General features: G+C 40.4%; 1 protein-coding gene across 22 annotated transcripts in view; it reads right to left on the bottom strand.

Annotated features, from left to right (window-relative positions):
- Positions 1–24822, bottom strand: part of col13a1 (collagen, type XIII, alpha 1) — a 126418-nt gene that overhangs the window by 33120 nt on the left and 68476 nt on the right. For 14 of the 22 annotated variants that reach the window (XM_026308685.1, XM_026308688.1, XM_026308704.1 and 11 more), the window contains 19 exons: positions 23212–23238; positions 23086–23112; positions 22591–22617; positions 21232–21303; positions 17489–17578; positions 17115–17156; positions 16993–17010; positions 16420–16446; positions 15949–15993; positions 13992–14018; positions 4631–4717; positions 4498–4524; positions 4356–4391; positions 4184–4240; positions 4071–4094; positions 3942–3995; positions 3264–3308; positions 2942–3076; positions 177–248 (listed from right to left, as the gene is read on the bottom strand). In XM_026308685.1, the coding sequence (XP_026164470.1) occupies positions 177–248; positions 2942–3076; positions 3264–3308; positions 3942–3995; positions 4071–4094; positions 4184–4240; positions 4356–4391; positions 4498–4524; positions 4631–4717; positions 13992–14018; positions 15949–15993; positions 16420–16446; positions 16993–17010; positions 17115–17156; positions 17489–17578; positions 21232–21303; positions 22591–22617; positions 23086–23112; positions 23212–23238 (939 nt within the window). Of the gene's footprint in view, positions 1–176; positions 249–2941; positions 3077–3263; positions 3309–3941; positions 3996–4070; positions 4095–4183; positions 4241–4355; positions 4392–4497; positions 4525–4630; positions 4718–13991; positions 14019–15948; positions 15994–16419; positions 16447–16992; positions 17011–17114; positions 17157–17488; positions 17582–19504; positions 19568–20049; positions 20092–21231; positions 21304–22590; positions 22618–23085; positions 23113–23211; positions 23239–24822 lie in introns of all 22 variants that reach the window. The other 8 variants (XM_026308689.1, XM_026308701.1, XM_026308686.1 and 5 more) reach the window with 6 other exon arrangements.

Genomic DNA, 24822 nt, shown 5'->3' with positions numbered 1-24822 from the left:
CAAAGACATAGAAGCAGACATCAGACACACTATTAAATCGGTGAAAAATAAAGCAATACAACATTTTTCCACACAACACTGACTGGGTGAAAACAAAATATATTCCACTGTTCCCTGTTTGCCAGGTCAGTGACTGCATCAACAAAGATGCAGCCTTGAGGTGCACCAGTGCGTACCATTGCTCCAGGTAATCCAATAGGACCAGGGGCACCTGTAGCCCCCTTTTCACCCGTAGGGCCATCTAAACCCTACAGAACAAGGAAGGGGAGATACATACAGCGGCTGAGTGTTTCAATTCAGGGACTGAGGAGTTGAACTTCATGTCATAGGTTATTGAGTTGTAGACCAATAGGGGAAATAACCATATTATTGCATTACAGTGGGTACAGAAAGTATTCAGACCCCTTAAAATTTTTCACTCTTTGTGTCATTGCAGCCATTTGCCAAAAACAAAAAAGTTCATTTTATTTCTCATTAATGTACACTCAGCACCCCATCTTGACAGAAAAAAACAGAAATGTAGAAATTTTTGCAAATTTATTAAAAAAGAAAAACTGAAATATCACATGGTCATAAGTATTCAGACCCTGTGCAGTGACACTCATATTTAACTCACATGCTGTCCATTTCTTCTGATCCTCCTTGAGATGGTTCTGCTCCTTCATTGGAGTCCAGCTGTGTTTAATTAAACTGACTGGACTTGATTAGGAAAGGCACACACCTGTCTATATAAGACCTTACAGCTCACAGTGCATGTCAGAGCAAATGAGAATCATGAGGTCGAAGGAACTGCCCAAGGAGCTCAGAGACAGAATTGTGGCAAGGCACAGATCTGGCCAAGGTTACAAAAGAATTTCTGCAGCACTCAAGGTTCCTAAGAGCACAGTGGCCTCCATAATCCTCAAATGGAAAAAGTTTGGGACGACCAGAACTCTTCCTAGACCTGGCCGTCCAGCCAAACTGAGCAATCGTGGGAGAAGAGCCTTGGTGAGAGAGGTAAAGAAGAACCCAAAGATCACTGTGGCTGAGCTCCAGAGATGCAGTAGGGAGATGGGAGAAAGTTCCACAAGACTGAACTTTTTGGCGTTAATTCTAAGCGGTATGTGTGGAGAAAACCAGGCACTGCTCATCACCTGCCCAATACATCTCTACAGTGAAACATGGTGGTGGGAGCATCATGTTGTGGGGGTGTCTTTCAGCTGCAGGGACAGGGCGACTGGTTGCAATTGAAGGAAAGATGAATGCAGCCAAGTACAGAGATATCCTGGAAGAAAACCTCTTCCAGAGTGCTCAGGACCTCAGACTGGGCCGAAGGTTGACCTTTCAACAGGACAATGACCCTAAGCACACAGCTAAAATAACAAAGGAGTGGCTTCGGAACAACTCTGTGACCGTTCTTGACTGGCCCAGCCAGAGTCCTGACCTAAACCCAATTGAGCATCTCTGGAGAGACCTGAAAATGGCTGTCCACCAACGTTCATCATCCAACCTGACAGAACTGGAGAGGATCTGCAAGGAAGAATGGCAGAGGATCCCCAAATCCAGGTGTGAAAAACTTGTTGCATCATTCCCAAGAAGACTCATGGCTGTAATAGCTCAAAAGGGTGCTTCTACTCAATACTGAGCACAGGGTCTGAATACTTATGACCATGTGATATTTCAGTTTTTCTTTTTTAATAAATTTGCAAAAATTTCTACATTTCTGTTTTTTTTCTGTCAAGATGGGGTGCTGAGTGTACATTAATGAGAAATAAAATGAACTTTTTTGATTTTGGCAAATGGCTGCAATGACACAAAGAGTGAAAAATTTAAAGGGGTCTGAATACTTTCCGTACCCACTGTATATGACAACACAGTAATGTGTGGAAAAATTGAATGTGTCTGAATAGTTTCTGAAGGTACTGTATATGCAAAGGAATTTAGAATTTAGAAATAAATAAGATAGCACTCTCCAACTTCATAAAACTCACACAAACACAACATTTTCTTAGTTGTGTGGAAATTATGTAGTCAGGAACAGAATGCTGCCCATCCATAGCTGTCAAATATACATGCACACTAAACTACAATATTTTGTATATTTCAATATTTGGACTATAAGTTGCACTTTTTTTACTAAGTGCCTTGTCCTGCCACATATACAGCTTATATGTGTATATTTACAGTCATTTTGTCCATTAGTCACTAGTGTTAGATGACACTCTTGACTCAACTGAAGATAATACTGTACTGCTGAAAAAGTAAAAACATTTATGTTCATAGTAAACACTAACCCCTAGTGTAACAGAAGTGAAAATGCCACCCAAAAGAAAGAGCTATACTGCAGACTTCAAAGTGCAGGTAATAAAGTCTGCAGCTGAAACAGTTTGGAGTGAGTGTCAGCATTCAGACAGCCTGAGAGAGGAGGAGGAGACGCTGCCTCATCTCCCCCCACCCTGTTGTTGGTGCAGTTGTTTAACGCTACTTGACACAGATGAATGAATTTCATAATGCACTTCTGCTTGTTGTTATGTCTAGCTGTAAATAATTATAGTTAGTGTAATTAGGAATGTGACTTTACACCGAAGCAACTTATATATGTTTTTTTCTCTTCAACAAGGCTGTTTTTGCTAAAAGTGACAAATACTCTGATGCGACTTACAGTCTGGAAAGAACAGTAAGTATTTAGTGTATGCTGAAGTAACATGAGTCTCCAAATAGAATAGTTCCATATGTGGGGGTACATTTGGGATGCATGCCATAGTGAATGAAAAGTTAAACTCATTTGAAGTCTCATTAAGTCTCATTTTTGGTGTCACTTCCAGGCCAGTGAGTCTGTAATTAGATAACAAGACAGCAAATGCAAAGCCTTCCCTCTCGATAATGACAGATGGTGCTTTGGTCAGAGAACTCCATGAAGTGAGGTGATGTGGTTGGTGTGTGGCATGGTTAACATACTCACCGGTGATCCAGATGGACCCATGTCTCCCTTGTCTCCCTTGGGTCCTGGGTAGCCCATGATACCATCCTCCCCTCTGGGACCTTCAGGACCTGCTAGACCCACAGGACCAGCTTCTCCAGGCTTCCCTCTGGGTCCCTAAAAGGTGAGAGATCAGTGTCATTTCACTTAATAACAGGAGGCTACATTAAGAACTGAAAATTTTAAATGTTGAACTACATATCACTCACACAATTTCTGTCACCATTAATATGATATCACACTATACATTCATGTAATAATTCAATTGCTTGGTTCATAATATGTAGTATCGTTAACACCTTACCTTCTCACCATCCAGTCCTGGGGGACCTGGTAGACCAACTTCACCCTGAGAACACACCAAGTCTGAATTAGGCAAGGCAGTCTATTGCCTGCATGTATGTTGTCCGAGGTCCCTTATAAACTATATGTCAATTGGTTTCAGTTTTATCAAGTGTACATTTGTTAGCTGTGTTGGTGAGTATGCATGGCTTTAGTTATGTGAGACATGAAATACAATTCAAGAGATCCAACTTTAAAAAACACAGTATGGTGTTTTATAACACACACAGCTTCAGAAAGTTAGTATTGCAGCACTTATTTATCTTTTGTCACTGGAGAAAAGATTTATGCACCTGACTGGATAATACGATATTTGGTGGATGATGAAAAAATTACAGCAAGTTCCAGTTTTCATCCAACCACTGTGCAGTTTTTTTTAATGGGGGCCTCCATTACATAAATGCAAGTGAAGTATTTTTTTATGTGTGCCCTCAGGAAATATGTATTACAATATGAACAATATGAACTGAGGTTGGATCTGCAATACTACATAATGTTTTGCTAAATCATTTGAACATGAGACAAAACACAGTTTTTTTTTTATTGTCCGAATGTGGGAATGTTGGCTTATCACTGGAATCCAGTATGTAAATACAACATACAACATCACATGTCAGTTGTAATTCTAAAATTCTCCTACCTTGGCCCCAGGGAGTCCAGGTGGCCCTGGAGGTCCAGGTAATCCAGGGGGACCCTAAGAGGAGACAGTGTCATTAAACAAAACGTGCTTTGTTTGTACAAGTTATGATAAATCCTGGAAACTACTTACCATCAGGGGTATGTTGCGAATATCCTGTGAAGGAATATTAAATATTAAAAATACTTTATATCATTCTTTAGTATTTCTACATGTAAAAGTGAAACTAAATAAGAGTGGCATACATTTTCATTGTTGTGGATTTCAGCCTTTCCTGGTTCGCCAGTTGGGCCTGGAGCACCCTATAAGGTGAAAAAGACCACTTTAAAATCTTATCATGAACATAATGAAATGTTTTATGTACTATATGTTCAATTTTTGCAACAAGTTGTCATGAATCTGACTGCCATGACTTACCCTTGGTCCAGCTGGTCCTTCAGGGCCTGCTTCTCCCTAGAGGTTAAATGATTTGACACTAGAGTCTCCTTAAGCATATTGAACTTATGTTCATATTTCGTATTTACGTGTGTAAGTGCCTTGATAATAATACCATTCCTACCTTGTCTCCCTGTTCACCTTTGTCACCCTGGAAGAAGAATGTCATTATTAACTGAATAATGTATTTAATGCTACTTAAGTGATGTCATCTAATCTTGAGGTTTCTGTGAATTGACCAAATGATTTCCCTTTACCTTGGGTCCCATTAGGCCTGGCAGTCCTGATGAACCTGGTTCTCCTTTGGTTCCTGGGGCTGTAATGCTTGGAACTCCTTTATCACCCTGCCATCCATATAGAACAGTAACTAATGAATGCATTACCTTTAAACAAAGCATTAATTGACAGAAATTCCTGAATCCAATGAATGGATAAAATATGCAACCAAACCAATCTCATACAATGTAGATGCTTACAGATAACAGCTATTCCCCCAGAAGCCTACCTTATATAACAAAATCAGTGAAATTTATTACATTTAATTCTGCAAGATGGCAAGATGGAGATGGCAATCATTTTGTCTGCTGTAAGATGGTCTCTGGAGTCAAATGTAAATGTCCTCATTAAGCCTCCTTTGGTCATCCACTGACTCCTGGTCCATGACCTTTGGCATCTTCCCAGTGGCGGCTTTGGACTGGAATTCACAGCTGAGATTGTCTCTTTCCACTATCCAATCATTCTCTTGGCCGCAGGTTTCTTTTGTCATGATTTGTGTTATTCTACACTGCAGTCTCCCTCTCAGAAAGGTTCTTATTGTGTACAGTACCAACAGAGTCTTGAAGCTGAATGGTTTGTTCTGGCTGGCTCTGGCTGTTCTGACAGTTCAGCCACATAAGTAAGACCCACTGCGGTGCTTCTTATGGTCCACATTCAGTTAGCAGTGTCTACGCCGGCCTTATGTCATGGTGGGATTATCATCATAAGCTCCTACTACTCCTTGTGCACCCCAGTCTTCTTCTGATTAATGATTTCTGATTAGGTTTTTTTCTGCCTGCATTATGGATAAGAGATGATACAGTGCCCTCTACAATTATTGGCACCCCTGATTAAGATGTGGTAAAATTGGTCGTTATTGGGTCTTTCAGCAGCATAATGACCCAAAACATGTGGCAAAATTGAACACCTATGGGGTGAACTGAAAAGGAGAGTGCATAAGAGAGGACCCCGGACCTTGGATGACCTGGAAAGATTGTGCAAAGAGGAATGGTTAAAGATCCCTCTCTCTGTATTCTCTAACCTTGTGAGATGTTAGAGGAGATTAAGTGCTGTCTTGTTGGCAAAAGGGGGTTGGTCAAAGTATTAAGATCAAGGATGCCGATAATTGTGGCACACATGATTTCATATAAAGTCAATTATTTGTTAATGTTATTTTTGTTTTTTGCTGAATAATTGTACTTCAATTAAAGGTTGGATTTTTCTCTGAATTTTGGTTCTATTTTTAAAAAGAAAATTGAGAATGTATTAGAAGCTTAAAATCCAATCTTAATCAGGGGTGCCAATAATTGTGGAGGGCACTGTATCTCCTAGTCTTGATGATAGCTGAGAAAACTCAATCCACTGATGAAGGCTTTGGGGTGGAAACAGGTAAATGGAGCTGATGTGAGGTTATTTTGTGTTATTTTAGGTTTTGACAAGTCATTATTGTTTGGTTCAAAATGAAGGAATGCAGGTATTACTGTTAGGGAGTTTTTCCTCTCCACTGTCGCCAAGTGCTTGCTCATAAGGGAATTGTTGGGTTTTTAGTTTTAGTTTTTGTAAAGTGCCTTGAGATGATTTGTATATTGTGATTTGGCGCTATACAAATAAAAAATTGAATTGTTGTTATAACATAAGGGCAAATGATTTGTACAGTATACATCTAGAAAGCAATTACTCATCTAATTTGGCACAGACAATGGAGTTGCTTTAACAGTATTTTGGTCTTTCAAAAGGCTTAAAAAGACGCAAAACAACCATACAGACATTTGTCTGTTTTAATCAGGGTGTCTTTTCCTTTGTAGAGAGGGCACGACATAATCAATCTCTGTAAAAGTATAAGGTGAACTGAAATACTGTGATTGATTTTTAGCCACAGCATGACAGACCCTCTGAAATTGGTTATTAAAAATAGAAATGCAAACATACTATTGTTGCGCCCCTTTTCAGATTAATGAGTAGAATGTGTAATGATGATGTACACACAGAGAAGCACAAACATAGCAGGCTGGTAGAAGGGGCTCCTACAGTCCCATTTTCTGGAATGGGATAGGTGGGCTGTCAGCTCTATCTCTCATTCCGCATTGAAATAATTTCTCATAGCTCTAGGCAGAATAAAGAAATTGCAGGTGTTACTGTAAATCAGAGAACTATGTGATGCAATCTACAGTATAGTAATATGCAAAACAGACAGACAAAATAATCACTAAAATGAATACTTTATCTACTTCAGTTAAGTGCTAACTAGCACTCAGCCTTGTCTAACTGGCATTCTTAATTCCTGTGCTATCCAAACAAGCCATTGGTCTTATCAGTATGTTCTGGCTCCTAACTTTCATATGTAGCAGACCCAAAGCAGCAGAATTATGTTCACGTTCCAAGATTTGCACCCTTTTGGGAATTTATGGCTCTAAAACTTTTAGTAACCTACTATGGTGAACAACAGGGTGGTAGAGGCCCTCTCCACCAAATATTGCATTGTCAAGACTACATTTGATCAAGAGCAGACCACCAAGAGAATCCTCTTGACAAAGAAACCCCCCTGCTTTACACCCAGCCATAAATACCTTGAAACTACTCCCTTTCGGGCAAGGCCTGAAACCTCTGCAATGGCCTATGAACTGTTCTTGTAATATTTCTGCTTTAATTGCTAAATATGTAACATGTGTGACCATACCTATACAGAGCATCATTGTCAGACTATGGAGGGATATAGAAGCTGTGCTATTGTTTATCTGTTATTCATGCTTGTAGTTAATACATATAACTATGGGAAGTTTTTATTGATTTTCATTTATGATGTTGCTGAACTATTGACTCTGGTTAGTTACTAAGTTTGTCATGTGTTTGAACTCCCATCTTAGAAAAACATTCTTAAAACTTACAACAATTAAAGGAAACATTAGTCTCTTGATTCACACAGACTAGTGAGACTGTTAACCAATCACATCTAACCAGATGGATTCCCCCGCCCAGACACAAAAACACACACCCTGAAGAGAACTCCTGAATGAAATCTGGAACAAAGCGCTGGACAGAGTTCCAGACAGATTCGTTTTACAGATTTCCAGAGATCTGCAGACTCCTTAAACCCCCCCCCCCCTGAAGAGAAAGAGGACACCGGCAAAACAATGAAATAGAGACTGCTTTTACTGCCCACGCTAAGGAAAGACCCAAAGAAATCCTCCCTGTGTGTGGCAGCTGACCATCTCACATCAACACAAACTCCATGGGATAACCCTGCAGCAGCCAGAAGGAGAGTGAGGAACGAATGGATTCCAGGCCTGCAGCCCAAGACTCTGGGGAACGCCTACGTCTCTCCTGGAAACCCGCCGGCAGACTGCAGTCAGACCAACCCAGAACAAAAAGGACCGAGACCCAATAAACCAGAGGTCAAGCAAGTAACCTGTGGCTGTGCTGGCTGTCTCACACTAATCTCAGTTGGTCTCCATAATTAATAGAGCTTCCTCCTAAACTTTAGACCCCTATTACGATTTGTGGGGTGCAGTGACGAAGAGGAGAGGTAGGACCCAAATGCAGAACACAAAATAGGCTTTATTATTTCCTCCTAGATCTTCCAGGTGTAATATATACAGGCGGACACAAAGGTGAGAGAAGTTACTCAGATGTTTTATTGTACCGGGGCAAACTGACCACAGAGATTCACAGTCTGGTAGGAGCGGAGAAGGCGAGGAACAGCAACAGGATCAGGAACAGGAATGGGAGGTGAGTCACAAAGGATGGTATTCTTGAAGTAAAGGCTTGGCGTGTAGTTCACAGGAGTAGAGTCCAGGTCGTGCATACGAGATCGGACCAGGAATGGAGTGTGGAGAGTGCTTTTATCTGCGGCGATGAGGTGCAGGTGATCACGGTTGAACTCAGGTGAGGCGGGGATTGTAGTGATTGTCTGAGGAGGGAACCTGGCCGATCCGTGACAGTACACCCCTCTCCACGGCCCGCTCCTGAGGGCCGATCCAGGCGTCGTGGCGTTCTAAGGTCCAGGGCCGTTTCGGGCGGACGACCCCTGATGCGGTTGGGTGGCCCCGCCGAAGGCAGTGCTGTCGAGACTGTGGAGACTGTGGTAGTGGCTGCTGCAGCAGCGGCGGCTCTGGGGACTGTGGTAGCGGCTGCTGCTGCGGCGGCTGTGGAAACTCTGGCGGCTCTGGAAGCTGTGGCGGCTCTGGAAGCTCTGGTGGCTCTGGCAGCTGTGGCGGCTCTGGAAGCTCTGGTGGCTCTGGCAGCTGAGGCGGCTCTGGAAGCTCTGGCGGCTCTGGAAGCTCTGGCGGCTCTGGCAGCTGAGGCAGCTCTGGAGACGCTGGGGACTCTGGAGACTTGGGCTCTGGAGACGCTGGTTGTGGAGGCGAGGGAGACTGTGGTGGAGGCGAGGGAGACTGCTGTGGTTGCGGGGATGTGACAGAGGTCTTGGCGGGGGCGGCTTCGGCGGTGCACCGAGACTCCTTAGTTGGTCTCTTCCGACAGCGGTGACTCTGTCGCTGTGGTGAGGAAGGCTGTGGTGAGGAAGGCTGTAGTGAGGAAGGCTGTGGTGAGGAAGGCTGTGGAGAGGAAGGCTGTGGTGAGGAAGGCTGTGGTGAGGAAGGCTGTGGTGTGGAAGGCTGTGGCGAAGATGGCTGTGGCGAAGACGGCTGTGGAGAAGACGGCTGTGGTGAAGGGAACTGAGAGTGTGACCGGGAAGTAGGTGACTGGAACAGGGCGAAGGAATTACATTTTGCTTTTATCTGCGGCGATGAGGTGCAGGTGATCGCGGTTGAACTCAGGTGAGGCGGATTGTAGTGATTGTCTGAGGAGGGAACCTGGCTGATCCGTGACACCAGGGCTCAGACACAAAAATGAAGAGTTCCTGTCTGGGGAACAGGATGCCACTCTGGCGAGGACAGGCAGGCAAACCGGCAAACACCAAGAACACGAAAGGAGAAACACCACACTACTTCAACCACAATTAACTAATGCTAATGCTCCGACAACGAACAAAGGAAAAGAAGGAGTAGATATAGATGGGGGAAACAGAACTAATCAAACACAGGTGAAAATAATATAACTAATAAACACAAAGCTACCTGGGATCAATACAGAAGAAAACAGGAAACTAACCAAAAATAAAAGTCAGACCAGAAACAGAAACAACCACATCATGACAACCTCAGACTCAAACACAGAACACAAATTAATTTCAAGATTTCTTTTCCACCACTGCAAATAACCTACTGTTAGACTGTTATAATGTTTTATTCTTTAGTTCAACTAATTCCTCAGATCAGTTCTCCCTCCATTTCCCCTTATATAAATAGCATGTATATACTGTAAATAGCTGAATAAATCTTAAAGACAACTGACTGGTATCAATGTTATTTCACACAGTAAATAGGTCACTGAATCGGGAGAACTCTCCTCAGATTGTAGACTGATCTGATGCCCCAAATTATGAAGATGGTTTATGATATTCATAATTCATAAACCAGACATAATAAACCTTCATGTTCAATATATGTATATATTCATATTCCCAACACATATAAACTTGTACACATGCTCCTAATCCCCAACTGAGACCCCCTGCTGTTGTTCTCTGCCAGATCATCGTTGCTATTTTCCATTCTAGCCATTACTGCCTTTCCCAGGCCTGCAAACAAATATATATCCACTGTGAGGGACAACAGAAGAGAATAAGCTTTTTCTGCCTCCTTCATAGCTAGACAAGGGCATACCATTCATTGCACCACACAGATATTAATGGTCATTGTGGATATTACCTACTTGGCCATTTTTTTCAGTCAAAAGGCACCCAGCTCTCTGATATTGTAAATAGAACAATTTCTTGATTGAAGCCTCAACTCCTTACGTAACCCTAACCAAAACATGGATGGATTGGCCGGCAAAAGCACTTTCCTTCTATTATTAAACAATAAAAGGCTTTCCAGATTCCTGTTTCCTGTGGATACAGGAATATGCACTTTCCTTGTTTTCCGCTTTTGACTTTTTGTTCCTCTTGCCCGCACCTGTGAAACTTAATGGAGAAAACATGCACATAAATATGGCTACCACTGATGCTACTGTGCCCTAGACTCATTACGGACTCTGTTAAATTTCTGATGTGGAGACATATGACCTTTAACAAACAAGGCTTTGCCAAAAAATGAAGCCCTGTAAGAACAAATCAAAGAGCTCTAGTATTGTTTGATGGCACACCGACTGCTGCTGAAGTTCAACAGCACCATAGACTACATCTTCCATAACAAGCATACAGTTAACACCTCTCTAAAAGTTTTAACAAACTCTGAACATAATCATCTTCATAATCCAGGCTGGTTTAGGGGGCATTCCTTTTAGCTAGATGTACCTAATTATATATGATCATTTTCATTATAAATAAACATTGTACTTGCAGGGTACACATTGCAACTGAAAACTAAAACTGTACTAATGACTATGATATTAAATATATTACCAAACCGCAGTATAGCTATTTGAAGTGCATTTGAAGTGCATTTCCATTCAGGGATAAATTTAAATAAAGTTTCAATCATCCAGACTGCAGGTGCGACATCTGTGATCTTGTCATGCATAAATAGAGCTCGACAAGGCAGCCACACACACACACACACACACACACGCACACACGTACACACAAGTCTGACTTTCAGCTTCTCTCCCTTCTCTTCTGGGAAACACAGCTCAGAGAAACCATAAAAGCAGAAACACCCTTTCAACCAGATGGAAATCATGGGAAAAAGGGGTACTCTAAATCATTAGGGATGACATCAGGGGCTTTCTATCAAGTTTCTCCCTGGATAAAGGGACAAGTAGTTGCCTTGGAAAAAACATAAACAGCACCCTGTGGAGAATGATTTTTCATCCAGAACAAGCAAGTAAGGTTAATACCCTTTGATTAACATGGAGACCCAAGGTTTGCTCTAGATACAGATCAAATCCCATGTAATTTTTTCAGCGTATTGAACCCTTTTATCTATGTGGCCCCGCGATGGACTGGTGACCTGTCCAGGGTGTACCCCTGCCTTTCACCCAAAGAGAGCTGGGATATGCTCCAGTAGATCCCCGTGACCATGAATAGGAATAAGCAGGTATAGATGATGGATGGATGAAACCCTTTTATATATGAATAAAGACTGGACATTCACAATAAAAAACTTATATTAGGATTATGGCTACTAACAAGCTGTGTACACAATCTTCAGTTCTGTTGTTCTTCTCAAATAACTGACAGACTAAGTAAAGTAAGATCCATTACTCTTTCATTACATCCACAGGTTTAATATACAGTGGGTACGGAAAGTATTCAGGCCCCTTTAAATTTTTCATTCTTTGTGTCATTGCAGCCATTTGCCAAAATCAAAAAAGTTCATTTTATTTCTCATTAATGTACACTCAGCACCCCATCTTGACAGAAAAAAACAGAAATGTAGAAATTTTTGCAAATTTATTAAAAAAGAAAAACTGAAATATCACATGGTCATAAGTATTCAGACCCTTTGCAGTGACACTCATATTTAACTCGCATGCTGTCCATTTCTTCTGATCCTCCTTGAGATGGTTCTGCTCCTTCACTGGAGTCCAGCTGTGTTTAATTAAACTGATTGGACTTGATTAGGAAAGGCACACACCTGTCTATATAAGACCTTACAGCTCACAGTGCATGTGAGAGCAAATGAGAATCATGAGGTCGAAGGAACTGCCCAAGGAGCTCAGAGACAGAATTGTGGCAAGGCACAGATCTGGCCAAGGTTACAAAAGAATTTCTGCAGCACTCAAGGTTCCTAAGAGCACAGTGGCCCCCATAATCCTCAAATGGAAAAAGTTTGGAACGACCAGAACTCTTCCTAGACCTGGCCGTCCAGCCAAACTGAGCAATCGTGGGAGAAGAGCCTTGGTGAGAGAGGTAAAGAAGAACCCAAAGATCACTGTGGCTGAGCTCCAGAGATGCAGTAGGGAGATGGGAGAAAGTTCCACAAAGTCAACTATCACTGCAGCCCTCCACCAGTCGGGGCTTTATGGCAGAGTGGCCCGACGGAAGCTTCTCCTCAGTGCAAGACACATGAAAGCCCGCATAGAGTTTGCCAAAAGACACATGAAGGACTCCCAGACTATGAGAAATAAGATTCTCTGGTCTGATGAGACCAAGATTGAACTTTTTGGCGTTAATTCTAAGCGGTATGTGTGGAGAAAACCAGGTACTGCTCATCCCCTGTCCAATACAATCCCTACAGTGAAACATGGTGGTGGGAGCATCATGTTGTGGGGGTGTTTTTCAGCTGCAGGGACAGGACGACTGGTTGCAATTGAAGGAAAGATGAATGCGGCCAAGTACAGAGATATCCTGGAAGAAAACCTCTTCCAGAGTGCTCAGGACCTCAGACTGGGCTGAAGGTTCACCTTTCAACAGGACAATGACCCTAAGCACACAGCTAAAATAACAAAGGAGTGGCTTCGGAACAACTCTGTGACCGTTCTTGACTGGCCCAGCCAGAGCCCTGACCTAAACCCAATTGAGCATCTCTGGAGAGACCTGAAAATGGCTGTCCACCAACGTTCACCATCCAACCTGACAGAACTGGAGAGGATCTGCAAGGAAGAATGGCAGAGGATCCCCAAATCCAGGTGTGAAAAACTTGTTGCATCATTCCCAAGAAGACTCATGGCTGTACTAGCTCAAAAGGGTGCTTCTACTCAATACTGAGCACAGGGTCTGAATACTTATGACCATGTGATATTTCAGTTTTTCTTTTTTAATAAATTTGCAAAAATTTCTACATTTCTGTTTTTTTCTGTCAAGATGGGGTGCTGAGTGTACATTAATGAGAAATAAAATGAACTTTGTTGATTTTGGCAAATGGCTGCAATGACACAAAGAGTGAAAAATTTAAAGGGGTCTGAATACTTTCCGTACCCACTGTAAAAGCTAAAGTTAAAACTCCATTCTTTAACCACACTTTAAACTTATTAGTATTTTTGGAAAACAACTTGGAGACTGCTAAGTCACATATGTTGACTTTTTAAAGTTTGAAAAAACAATTCCAGCTCAAGGTTTGCTTACTAGCTTTGTAACTTTAAATCATATCACAATGCTTTCAATGCCTTCAGAGTTCAAGCTGTAGAAAGAACTAAAGGATGTAAATTGAATCAGATGGATAGATAGATGGATAAATGTATTGACACAAAGCTGACTGATTCTCTTAGATTTAGAGGTACAAATACAATACTATATTAGAGGGATTAAAGGAGGGTTTTAGACTCAGGATCTCAGCATTCTAAAGTCTTGGCTCTGGATAGACAAAATGAACTGCAACCTGTGGCAGCTGTTGATAAAAATGAAAAGGTAAAACATCTTACCTTTATACCTTGATCGCCCTTAACTCCCTGTGAAGCAATGAGAAGACAATACTGTAGTTAGAACAACAGACATCAATCACAGTAGTCCACTAGATGGAGCACAAGATCCTTTGTAAGAATTATAATTGGCAATGAGGAATGTCTCCCTCATAGATAAGCATGAAAACTGAAGGAGGAATTTGAATCTCATCTAAGAAGATCTAATCCCTGCTGCGTAACCTCTGGAAAGAAAAAAAAACAGATAACAGTTCCTCTGAACCCTGTCCTTTTAGTGACCTTTAACTTAGCAGTCTCGTGCTCATAAAACCCAAGGCAGAAAACTGAAATAAAATTCTGGGTTGATTTCCAGCACAGTGAGATGGAAGAATGATTGAGGTTTACAAGGCATTAATCCACACAGAAGCCTGCAGCTACACTGTTTCTCCAGCAGTCCCAGCTTAAAAAAAGCTGAACTATAAACTTATAAACTACCTCAATATCTTTGCTTCTATCTGAGCTTTTATTTCTGGCTAAAGTGGCAGCTAAAGTGTTTGACAATATGACAGAGATATATTAATTTATGAATGACATTTTTGCATTTAATGAATTACTTGGTCATAAAACTCAGCACAGCTGGCAAGTTTTTATAATATCAACATTTCATCATCAAGTTTGAAGGCATGTCATAGTTAAATCATTCTCACTGTAGAATCTACAGTTACAGTAATTAATAAAAAAATCAACGAGTCAACTGTTTAGAACTACAGTGTGTGTTAAACAGTGTGTTACCTTTGAGATCACATTTGTGCAAGGAATGCTATTATGTGTCAACATGGAATAACATATGGTATAGTCACAAATGTGACAAAGGTTCTAATTAATGCTATGGAGCCTCTTTTAGTTGACTACTTTAGTTTTCACACTATAAAACCACCATGTAATCAACCAACAGCCTAATACCAAACAGCGCACAGATAAAATTAGTTCATGGAATGTAGCCTAAAAATCTCTTTATAACTTAATCCTCACAGTTTTCTCCTTTTTGTGCCCCCTTTGGCACCTCCGCCTTGTCATCTTTAATGTCCCAGAACTCTCCAGGAATTGCATATGGCTTGAACAGTTCTGAGCACATAAGAGTCTCAGTCTGTGTCGTTTGGAGGTGGTCTGTTGAGCCATGGAAAGGTGGAGAAAGACAAGCATGTGCAGAGAGTAGTGGGGATAGCTCACTTTGACCCCTACACAGCTTTAAAGGCAAGGTTTGATTCTTCAACCTTCCATCCTCAGTTTGAGCGCTGCTGGTGTCAGTGTGTGCACACTGTGTTCATCTCTGTTTATTCAATGCTATGGAGAATATTATGACTCAGCTAACACTTTCCATTGAATAAATGTCAAAACCATAAATGTTGCACCAGATGCTGCCTGCATCATTTTGTGAGGTCAGGGCCCCTGTGTTTTTTTCATATCAATTCTAAATAATTCTCAGAGTTTCATTTAATACTTTTTTCCATTCAATAAAAACAAAAAAAATGTGGTGCTTTCTGGTAAGGGCCACAAGATGCAACTAAAATCCCCATTCATTCTAAAATTAAGATCAAGCTACAGTAATCTGGGGTTTTAGCAATGTGAATGAATAGGAAAGACTCTCTTTGTGTTTCCATGGACACGGTGTCCCTCTGTGACTATTGTTTTAAAAATCATACACAAAAACCTAAAACTATGATGACGATACCTACTACATCACTATATCTCAAATTATAATTCTACATAGCTGCTGTTAAATCTGCATCATTAATAAAAATATTTTAAAATCTTCAGCTTAATATGTTTTTGTGGATTTTGTATACTATTTCTTAGTATACAACAGTGCCCACGTATATATGGTAACTGAAGCTTTTATTAACAAAGATGAGCAAATTCAAACTTTTTTCCTGATCCTTTGGAGGCACAGTCAAAGATTGAAAAGTTGAAAGTACTGTACCCTTGGGCCTGAAAGACCTGGTGGGCCGACATCACCTTGATCACCCTGTGGGGAGACAAAGACAAATATCCATACTGAGTCATTAAGGTTGACTAACACAAAATGAGTGGACACAATAAAAGGACAAATGACTTGCTGAAACCATATTCTCCTGGGACACTCTAAAAATGCTACTGTTCATCTTAAATTTGCTTTGATTCTAAAAACAGCGTACTGTATACATTGGTAAACTCCTTTACTTCTGAAAACAATAAAATTAGTATTTTTAGCCAATGTCAGTACTTGAAAGTAGATAATACTTAAAGTCCACCATTACTGGGGATATGTGTTTCATTCTGTTCACAATGAAAAATCCATCAATTGCACAATGGACTATAGTAATGGAATATATTTTACCTAGCCAATCTGAATATATCATGGATTATAGTGACTATATTCTTTTTCAGAAGTGAAATACAGAAGCTTGCTCACCTTCTGTCCTGGCGCACCTGGTTCACCCTAGAGAGATAAAAGAGTGTGTGTAAATATAAGGCTCATATCATGCCAGTGTAATTCTGCATTAACAGGTGTAAAGAAAAGCAGGGGGCTGAAGCTTGAAGGATTTGAAGTCATGTTTTCCACTCAGATGTATCTGCAGCCTAGCTCAAGCTAAAGCCTGAGAAACACTGGGATTTAGCTCAATTTCTATAGTAAAAAGGCATTTACAGGATTCAATGTTTTCTCTGACCTCACAATCTACATTCCTGCTTTTAAATAATCCACAACAATAAATACACCCCATGGAGATCTAGTTATCCAGTCCATAGGAAACACAGAGATGCGTTGTGTTTTTGTTGAGTAGGTGGGACTAAGCTGAAGTTCATAGCAGCTGGAAAAACCTTGAGTTGAATCCTGTTTTTCTCCTTGTTTTATTTGGGACTGATTGTGTTTGTAATAACTCCAGAGTCATTGTGATTCACAATCACAGAGGCCACTGTGATGCTGTATCAAGTCTGTATCAAGATTGTAATTTTGTTGTTTGGACAAGAAGATAAAATTGCTTACCTTCAGTCCTGGTAAAAGCTGCAAAAACAACACAGAAATCACAAAATGGTTAATTTCACAACAACAGTCTGAGAAGTTTCTGGAAAAATAAAGGGTTGAGGAGAAAGTGAAACAAATCTTACCCTTGGGTCTTTTCCTGGTTTGCCCGGCTCACCAGGCTTACCCTGCATGAACGGAACAAAAATTCTTTACAAAGAATGCATATTCTTTGTAAAGTCACTTTGTAAAGGACATCTTTAAGTCCACGCCACTGGAATGATTTAATGCCATCTGAATTTGCAGTTATACATTGTGTGGTTATAATGACATCCTGACCTCAGCCTATTTTTCACACTGAAGTAGTGAAGCTAAAGTAACAGAATAAATAAACTTACATCAGGCTTGAAGATGCACAGCTTTTAAAAGCTGAACAGCTCCAGGTGTTGTTAAGGTTAAAATATTGTTTACTTTGAACAACAGATTTGGCTGACATGATATATCCATGGGTGAGACTCACTGGTGGGCCACTGGCTCCATTCAGGCCTGCAGTCCCTGGAGGTCCGGGGGGTCCTGGAGGTCCTGGGGGTCCCTGTGCTCCAGGCTCGCCCTGCTGAGAGACCTTGAGTTACAACCTGCCATGCTGAAGTGAGCCTTGCCACACCAGCCATGCCAACACAAAAACCTCACACTATACTATAAGGAAATGCAGCAGGAGGTTTGCAGAGAGGAAGGTTAGATGGTGAGTCAGGAATTTGGTTTTAATCCTCAAGCATAAAGATTCATTCATGATCTTAGAAACACCACTATGTCCCTCACAGGACCCCGTGTTCAGGTAAATGCCTGGAAGGCCTGGAACAAAGCATTGAGGGCCAAGTGAACAGCTACCAGAAACAGACAATAACACCATCAAAACTGCTTGCAGCAACTGGAAAGCATAAAAGTCAAAGCAAGCAAAACTTTCTCATCTCCACCAACATTTTTGAATAAAGACAGGGTTTATAATTTCCCCTGTCATGACTTGGTACTTTGGTCACATTGTGATGCCTGAACATGGCCATTGGAAGAAAGCCCGACGGAAAGCTATTAAATGAACCAAATGCTGTATGTTAAGTGACTACCTTTGTTTTGAGAGTAAGGTAGTTTGGTAGTTTTTATTCATTTATTTATTTTACTTTTTGACTGATTGAAGGTTATTCGTCCTGGATTTCTCATTTTATAAATAATATGATCTGATCTGTAACTTCACAACTTATTATTGTTTATGTTTGCTATTAACAGATGTCATTTTGACATAGAACTTTCCTGCAGCTTCTCAAAAACAGACAGCTAATCTGTGTCTCGTGAGTCAAACACTGACAGCCAGAACCCTGGGAATCCAAGACAAAACAAAATCAAATAAAGGAAATTTGCAATGAGCACAGGATATGAAGAGAATAAATACACCTCACTGTCTGGAATAAATCTGTCTGCCTGCTACACATCCTAAATCTAGTTCTTTCTTCTTTAGTTTCATGATTTAAAAAATTCCACTACACATTTTTGCATCTCATAAAATCAAATTCCTGTTTGCAACACAAGACACATCCGTATGGAAAAATCCATTATCATATGGGCATCGTCTGACATGCCATTGAATGCATTATTCTACAGTGAATGATTTATGTTCACATATGGTTCAACTTAGAGAAGCTCCTAACACAAAGTGCTGGCTTTACTTGAGTCACCCAGCAATCACTGTGTTACTGTAAAAGAACACATATGTACAGTAGCTCAGGACCAGAAAGAGCTGCCAAGCTTCAATTCTGAGATACATCATTCTTGTGTGCTGCAAGCAGAATGTGTCTAGGTATGATTAATATCTGGGCATGCTTTTCTTGTGGGCTATAAACACATTTATATAGGTAGACTGCAGCTGCCAATAGCTCAGTGACCACAAACATGCACAATCAAGGACAAAGAAAGTATAAATATGTACGAGACAATGATGTCATACTACAATCAATAAAAATCAGATAGGTATCATTGATTGGCTGATATCTGATTTATTATATGGTGTGTCCTGGTACAGAGCAAATTGCACATGTGGGGTACATAAGACAGGATGCCAAGTAAGCCAGTCTGTGCTGGAATGTCAAATGAGCCAAACAGGAACACACTAAGGTCCACTCACGCACAGTTTGGTCTATCTGAAGTTGTAGGAAATTACTGACAGTAATAGCTGCAGGACAGTGTAGCAATCTTTCACTCAGTCAAATAGTTAGACATATGGTAAAGTACTAGTAATGTGAGCAACTCCTGAATAATCTTTATTTACTTTATCGTAATCTCATATCTCTCATATCCTGCCACACATCATTAACAGAAGACATTTACAAATATTCAGAAGCAGCAGCAGCCAAAAGTTAGTTAATTAAAGCATGATAGTGCAGGAAGGCTGGGGAGGTTTTGGTGAGGTATTGGCAATGCAAGACACTGGTTGGCATCCAGAGGGCTGGCAAAAAAGGAGGGAAGTAGGGGGCAAAAAGAATTGTACCTTGAGGCGTTTTAAGATTAGAGGGCTTATTGAGGGCATGTTTCGCACGGTGATAGGCAACATCTGCTGGGGGAGTCACAAAGCACAGGTGGCCAGTGATGCAAAAGGGTCACAGGGCATAGGTCACCAGAAGGCCAGAGAAAGGAAAGGGGGTAGAACCAGGAGAATATTGGAAGAAGAGGGGAGCGATATTGAGGAAAAAGAGAAACAAAAAATGAGAGTGAAAAGCAAGGAAATGGGATGGCAAGGAGAGAAACAAGGTTGAAGAAAGGAGACAAAAAAGAGGCACCAGCACAGCAAACTATGGGCCTGGATTGGCAAAGGGGTGGTTGATGTACTGTGGTGCTTCTTTGAAAAGAATGTAAATTGATTCCAATTTTGTCAGAGGCTACTGGGTGCAAATCAAGGATCCCTTATTCAGGATCTGAATGCATGTGTCCCATTAACAGTAAGCCAGGCCCCTAGATTGCCGCAGAGCAGAGATGGGCGCCAGTCTTGCCACAAAGAGAGTGCAGCAGTACAGTTACAGTGCAAATCCAACTTACTGTGGCCAACTGTCCAACACAGGGCTGTACAATACGCCGCTTCTGTTGAGATGACCAGCATAATCACATACAAGTTTAAGAGAGGGCAATACAGGTGAAGTCCTGCTGACAGGTATAGTTCCTCCTGACACCAAGCTGCATGCAACTTGCCTACTTTTTACATAGGGTATATATTTCCATAACTTAAATTATACAACAACTTTTAAAGCAAAAACTACCTTCACCCATTAGCTTAAATTCAAAAGAAGTACTGTTCTGTTTAACATATACATTATATTTCTACCATTAAATCAGTTTTATGCACTGCTCTTCATTATGTTATCAGTCAGACCATTTTCAAATAGGTCAGTTTAAAATCAAAGCAACAATATTGCTATCTCCATGGAAATATATACAACATGTTATAGGTATTATAAGTAGGGGTGTAAATGTTGCAAAAGTAGGCAAGTGTGCTGCTTTGCCCCTCACCATTTCCAGCTATCCACCACAACTGGAAACAGATTTCAAATTATTGAGTCAAGGGCTGCCAATATTTAGCTAAACCAATTCAACCATATCATACACATTTTAATTTCCATTTGTTTTCATGTATCAAAATGTCTCATTTTTATATTTAAAAATATGTTTTTGCGCTTGTGAAAATTAAAGTAAAATGAAAATGCCAGTATATTTTTTTAGTGTAAGCATCTAAGCATTTTGTTTGTTGCTACCTTTTGTCATGCTTCATACTACATCTACAACGGTCTGTAGAAAATCTTTAATGCTATGTTATACTGTTTCTTACTGTACTGGTTTGCTGTTTGTTTTATTGTTTCTATTAAAGTCTCTGTGTAATTAATTACAGACCAAAGTAAATTTCAAATTACACTTTAAATTAAACTTGACTTTTCATTTGTATTTTCAACAAATATCAACAAATTGGAATTTCAGAGATTTAATATTAATATTGGCCTCCCTGTTTTTCAGTTTTAAGGACAGATCTCCCTAATTCCAATAGCAGTTTTAAGACAGATACAGTTCATCAACATTGTTATTGTATTGATGTTTTCTTGTTTATTTTTGGGTGGACAGCAGAGGGTTGAGGAGTGCCTTGGCTCTATGGCATTTGCTCTCTTTGCAGCATGACGTGGTGATATTCCCATTGAGGTTTATCTATTAGGGTGTTTGGAGTCACCCACAAACCTTCAACGTCTGAGCCTGACTGGAGCGCAAGGCAGCCAGGGTTTTCAGTGGAAGATCCTGAACAAAGTAGCCCTACACATCAAGGAAGTGGTCATTTCAGTCACTGCTGGTAATAATGGCATGAGCCATTTCCAACCATGCAAAAATATCCAGTTCAAACTCAGGTGTTCAGTAGAAGAGCAAGAGTCAGGATATGCCTAGCCTAGCTTAGCATTAAGACTGGAAGTATGGAAAAGCAGCTAACCTGTGTCTGTGTGTAGAAGAAAAGTACCAACACCACAAATTATACATATTTTTAAATTAGCTTTCCTATTAACAGAATTGGAAAAGTGTAATTTGTGATCTCAACATGTTGGAATTATTGCCTGACAAACATGCACTATAGACAAATATGTCATGGCTCAGCTGCTGCTGAAATGTGAAAAAACTCTAGACATTTTTGCTGATCTTGCTGGCTTTGTTCTGAAAGGCAAACTCATTAGACATTGAACAAAACATTTACCTTCACAAACAGTCTCACTTAAGGAGGCCTGGGGTTATCAGCAGACAAATATCAGCAGCCTCCCATATGCATTGCAGCAGGGAGCTCAGAATGTATGAAAAATCAAGAAAAACACACAGCTTCTGTGCTTGGCTTCCACAGAGGCAAGAAGCATCAAACCTCAGTTCTCTAAGGGCTCTTCTTCCTCTGAACTACACAATCTTGAAATGTGTCTAGCCTGAGGCATTTACTGTCCAGAGATGTAGATCACAAAATGATGCATTTTTGATAAATCATAAAAGCATTTCAGTATGCATCACACTGTTATTTTGAGGGGCTTTTAACCAAGGTAGCAATCAGGAGTGGTTTAATAACTGAAACGTTGAATTACACTGGAAATGGACTTAGTTATCGGAATAATCTCCCTTTACACAGGAGACTCTTATTCTTGGCACCCCCATACACAGGCTCTTATCACGTCTGACTGTATACTCCAGCAAGACACTGGTAATTGCCTGGTTTTCTCTCAGCTAGCCAAACCCCAGCGATGGTGGGCCAAAGAGCTGCAGAGCTCCACATGTGCTACTCATCACTGTGCTACCCGCCATTTGTTTGTTCAGCTTCTGCTGTAGTTTCTCCACTTTTCTATTCTGTTCTGACATTGCAAAACTGTGAGAAATAGTGTCAAGCAATATAGAATGGAAAGTAATCCTGATTCAGTCTGTGTAATAACATTCAAATTGTAAAGCAATAGGTGCATTCAAATCAGAATTTTGGCATAAACAGTGATGATGAAATTGTATTTTTCTATGAAACAGAAGTAATTACAATAACAATACTATTATTGGACTATAGGTATAATTGTATTGTTTTCTTACCCGGTGTGTGTAGTCACCGCATACACCCTGGAGAACAAAAAAGAACTTTAATCAGAATATCACAAACAGTGGTTTTCACTTTTATTACACCAATTAGTTAAAATTAGAAAGGGGAGGGAAACAGATTTTCTACATTAAGGTCACACAGCCTGTGATAACACTTTTATGTATTCTGTGATTCAGAAAGGCTTTTTCCAGGTCTGCAGAAGCAGCCTGATGATGTTGTTGTGATGCCAGAGAAGGATTAATGAAGAGAAGCTATCATGTTGCCTTATGGATATCTTGACCTCTGCTGGTTCAGTTTTTAACTTTTTCTTTCAATTACTCTTTGTGGTGAGACTGTGGTGAGATGGAATGGAGATGATAATGATAATGAGTACCATTTTACCAGTATTTTAAACAGACTTTCTACTTCTTCCCCCACTGCTGCTGGTAGGCTATAGAAATATGTCAGAGACTAGTTAAATTACAAAACTACTGCAAACTATGTCTCACCTTTTCCCCTTTGGGCCCAGGTTCCCCCTAGAAAGCAGAACAACACAGGTGAAATGACATATGTGGAAATACAGTTATAAAGGATCAGTGGGTTTCTAGTTCAGGTATCAGACTTCAGAAACTTACTGGAAGTCCTTTAGGGCCACGCTGCCCCTGAAAGACAGCAGTATAACACACTTAAATGTGATTAGGCACTGACTTACAGCTTAACAAATGACAATGGTTTCAACGCATTTTTAAACAATATTCCTCCTAATTTCCAAAAGAGAAATAAATAAACATGTCAAAGTATCAAGTAGGAGACTACTCTAATTACTTGTGATGCGTGAAGGCACTCAGTTTGAGTGTAAGTAGCTGTCAAAACTCAGCAACAGACTGATAAACTACACAGCCAGTGCACCCCATGCTGACCCCACAGGCTTAGCAATCCCAAGCTATTTTGTGAAGGCAACAATGTAGACATTTACTTCTGTGCATTTACCAGAGAACCCTTCAAGACAATCCTTTTTCAGTACGGCTTGACATTTGTCAAGAAGGAAATTTAGAAACAGGAGTTCATTACAAAACTTAACATTCAGCATTATTTAAATAGCATCCAGCCAGACCCGTCGCTCTGTCTGAATTCAAAGCTGGGCCCATCAATATCAGTGGGTGGGGGCAGCTTGCTATTGTGTGGTGTGATGATGAAGGAGGAGAGGTAGGAACCAAGGCACAAACACGGCTTTATTTCCCCTGGATCGTTCAGGGCTCAGGCACAAAGTATACAAGAAATCTCCACCACTCGGCGGGCAGGCAGGCAAAACTTTAATGCCACTCAGCGTTTCGGACACAAAAAAACAAACAAACTATCACGCTCAGAAAATACTCCTCAAACATGTGTTGTGATACATATAATGCAATACTCTGTCCAAGAACAAAGAAACACAGGGATATATATAGACAGAACCAACGACTAATTAACACAGGTGAAAACTATGAACTAACAAGAAATAAAGTTAACCAAGATCACACAGGAGAAAACAGGAAACTAACTAAAATAAAAGTCCAAGAACTCAGAATTCACATCATGACATATTGATTATTATTGCGCAAAGCATCTGTGCCTACGGCAATTTCAAATGTTTTTATATCAATGTTGTTTCATGAACAATAGATGTTTTTGTTATTTTTATATCAAACCTGCTATGTAAAAATTATTTTAAATTGTCAAAAAAGTAGATGGACATATACTGTATCTATGAGAATTTGGGTGGTATGCACCCAACCCCATTTGACCTCATCAAAAATTGTGCCATTTCTACTGGCATGGAGCACACTGGAGTTAGACACAGTAAGGACATGTGGACAGGAGTAAGCACAGTTTTGCTTTGAAAAGCAATCCCCAGCATGATGACTTCCCAATCTCTGAACAAGAGTAGTGATCCTCAAACAGAGATATGATAGAAGCTTCTCGAATCATGGCTAAGATAAAAGCCAGAGCATTAGTCCATACTAGACAAAATTGAAATGACCAACACTGGACATCATTCAGTTCAAACAAAACTTTTTATCTTGCAGAGCTGTATTGATCCAAATTGGTGGGGAAAATGGTCAGAAGAAGGAAATTTAACATTCAAAGGAATGTGTTTTCTCAAACCTGTCACTAGAAAAAAAGACGGACATTTGAGTATTCCAAATTTTTCCAATGACTTTAATCCCAATGTACTTTTAAAATTCTCACTTCTTACAGTGTTTCTT

Source organism: Mastacembelus armatus, chromosome 15, assembly GCF_900324485.2.
Source record: "Mastacembelus armatus chromosome 15, fMasArm1.2, whole genome shotgun sequence".
Taxonomy (NCBI): domain Eukaryota; kingdom Metazoa; phylum Chordata; class Actinopteri; order Synbranchiformes; family Mastacembelidae; genus Mastacembelus; species Mastacembelus armatus.
This window is presented reverse-complemented; position numbering and strand designations above follow the sequence as displayed.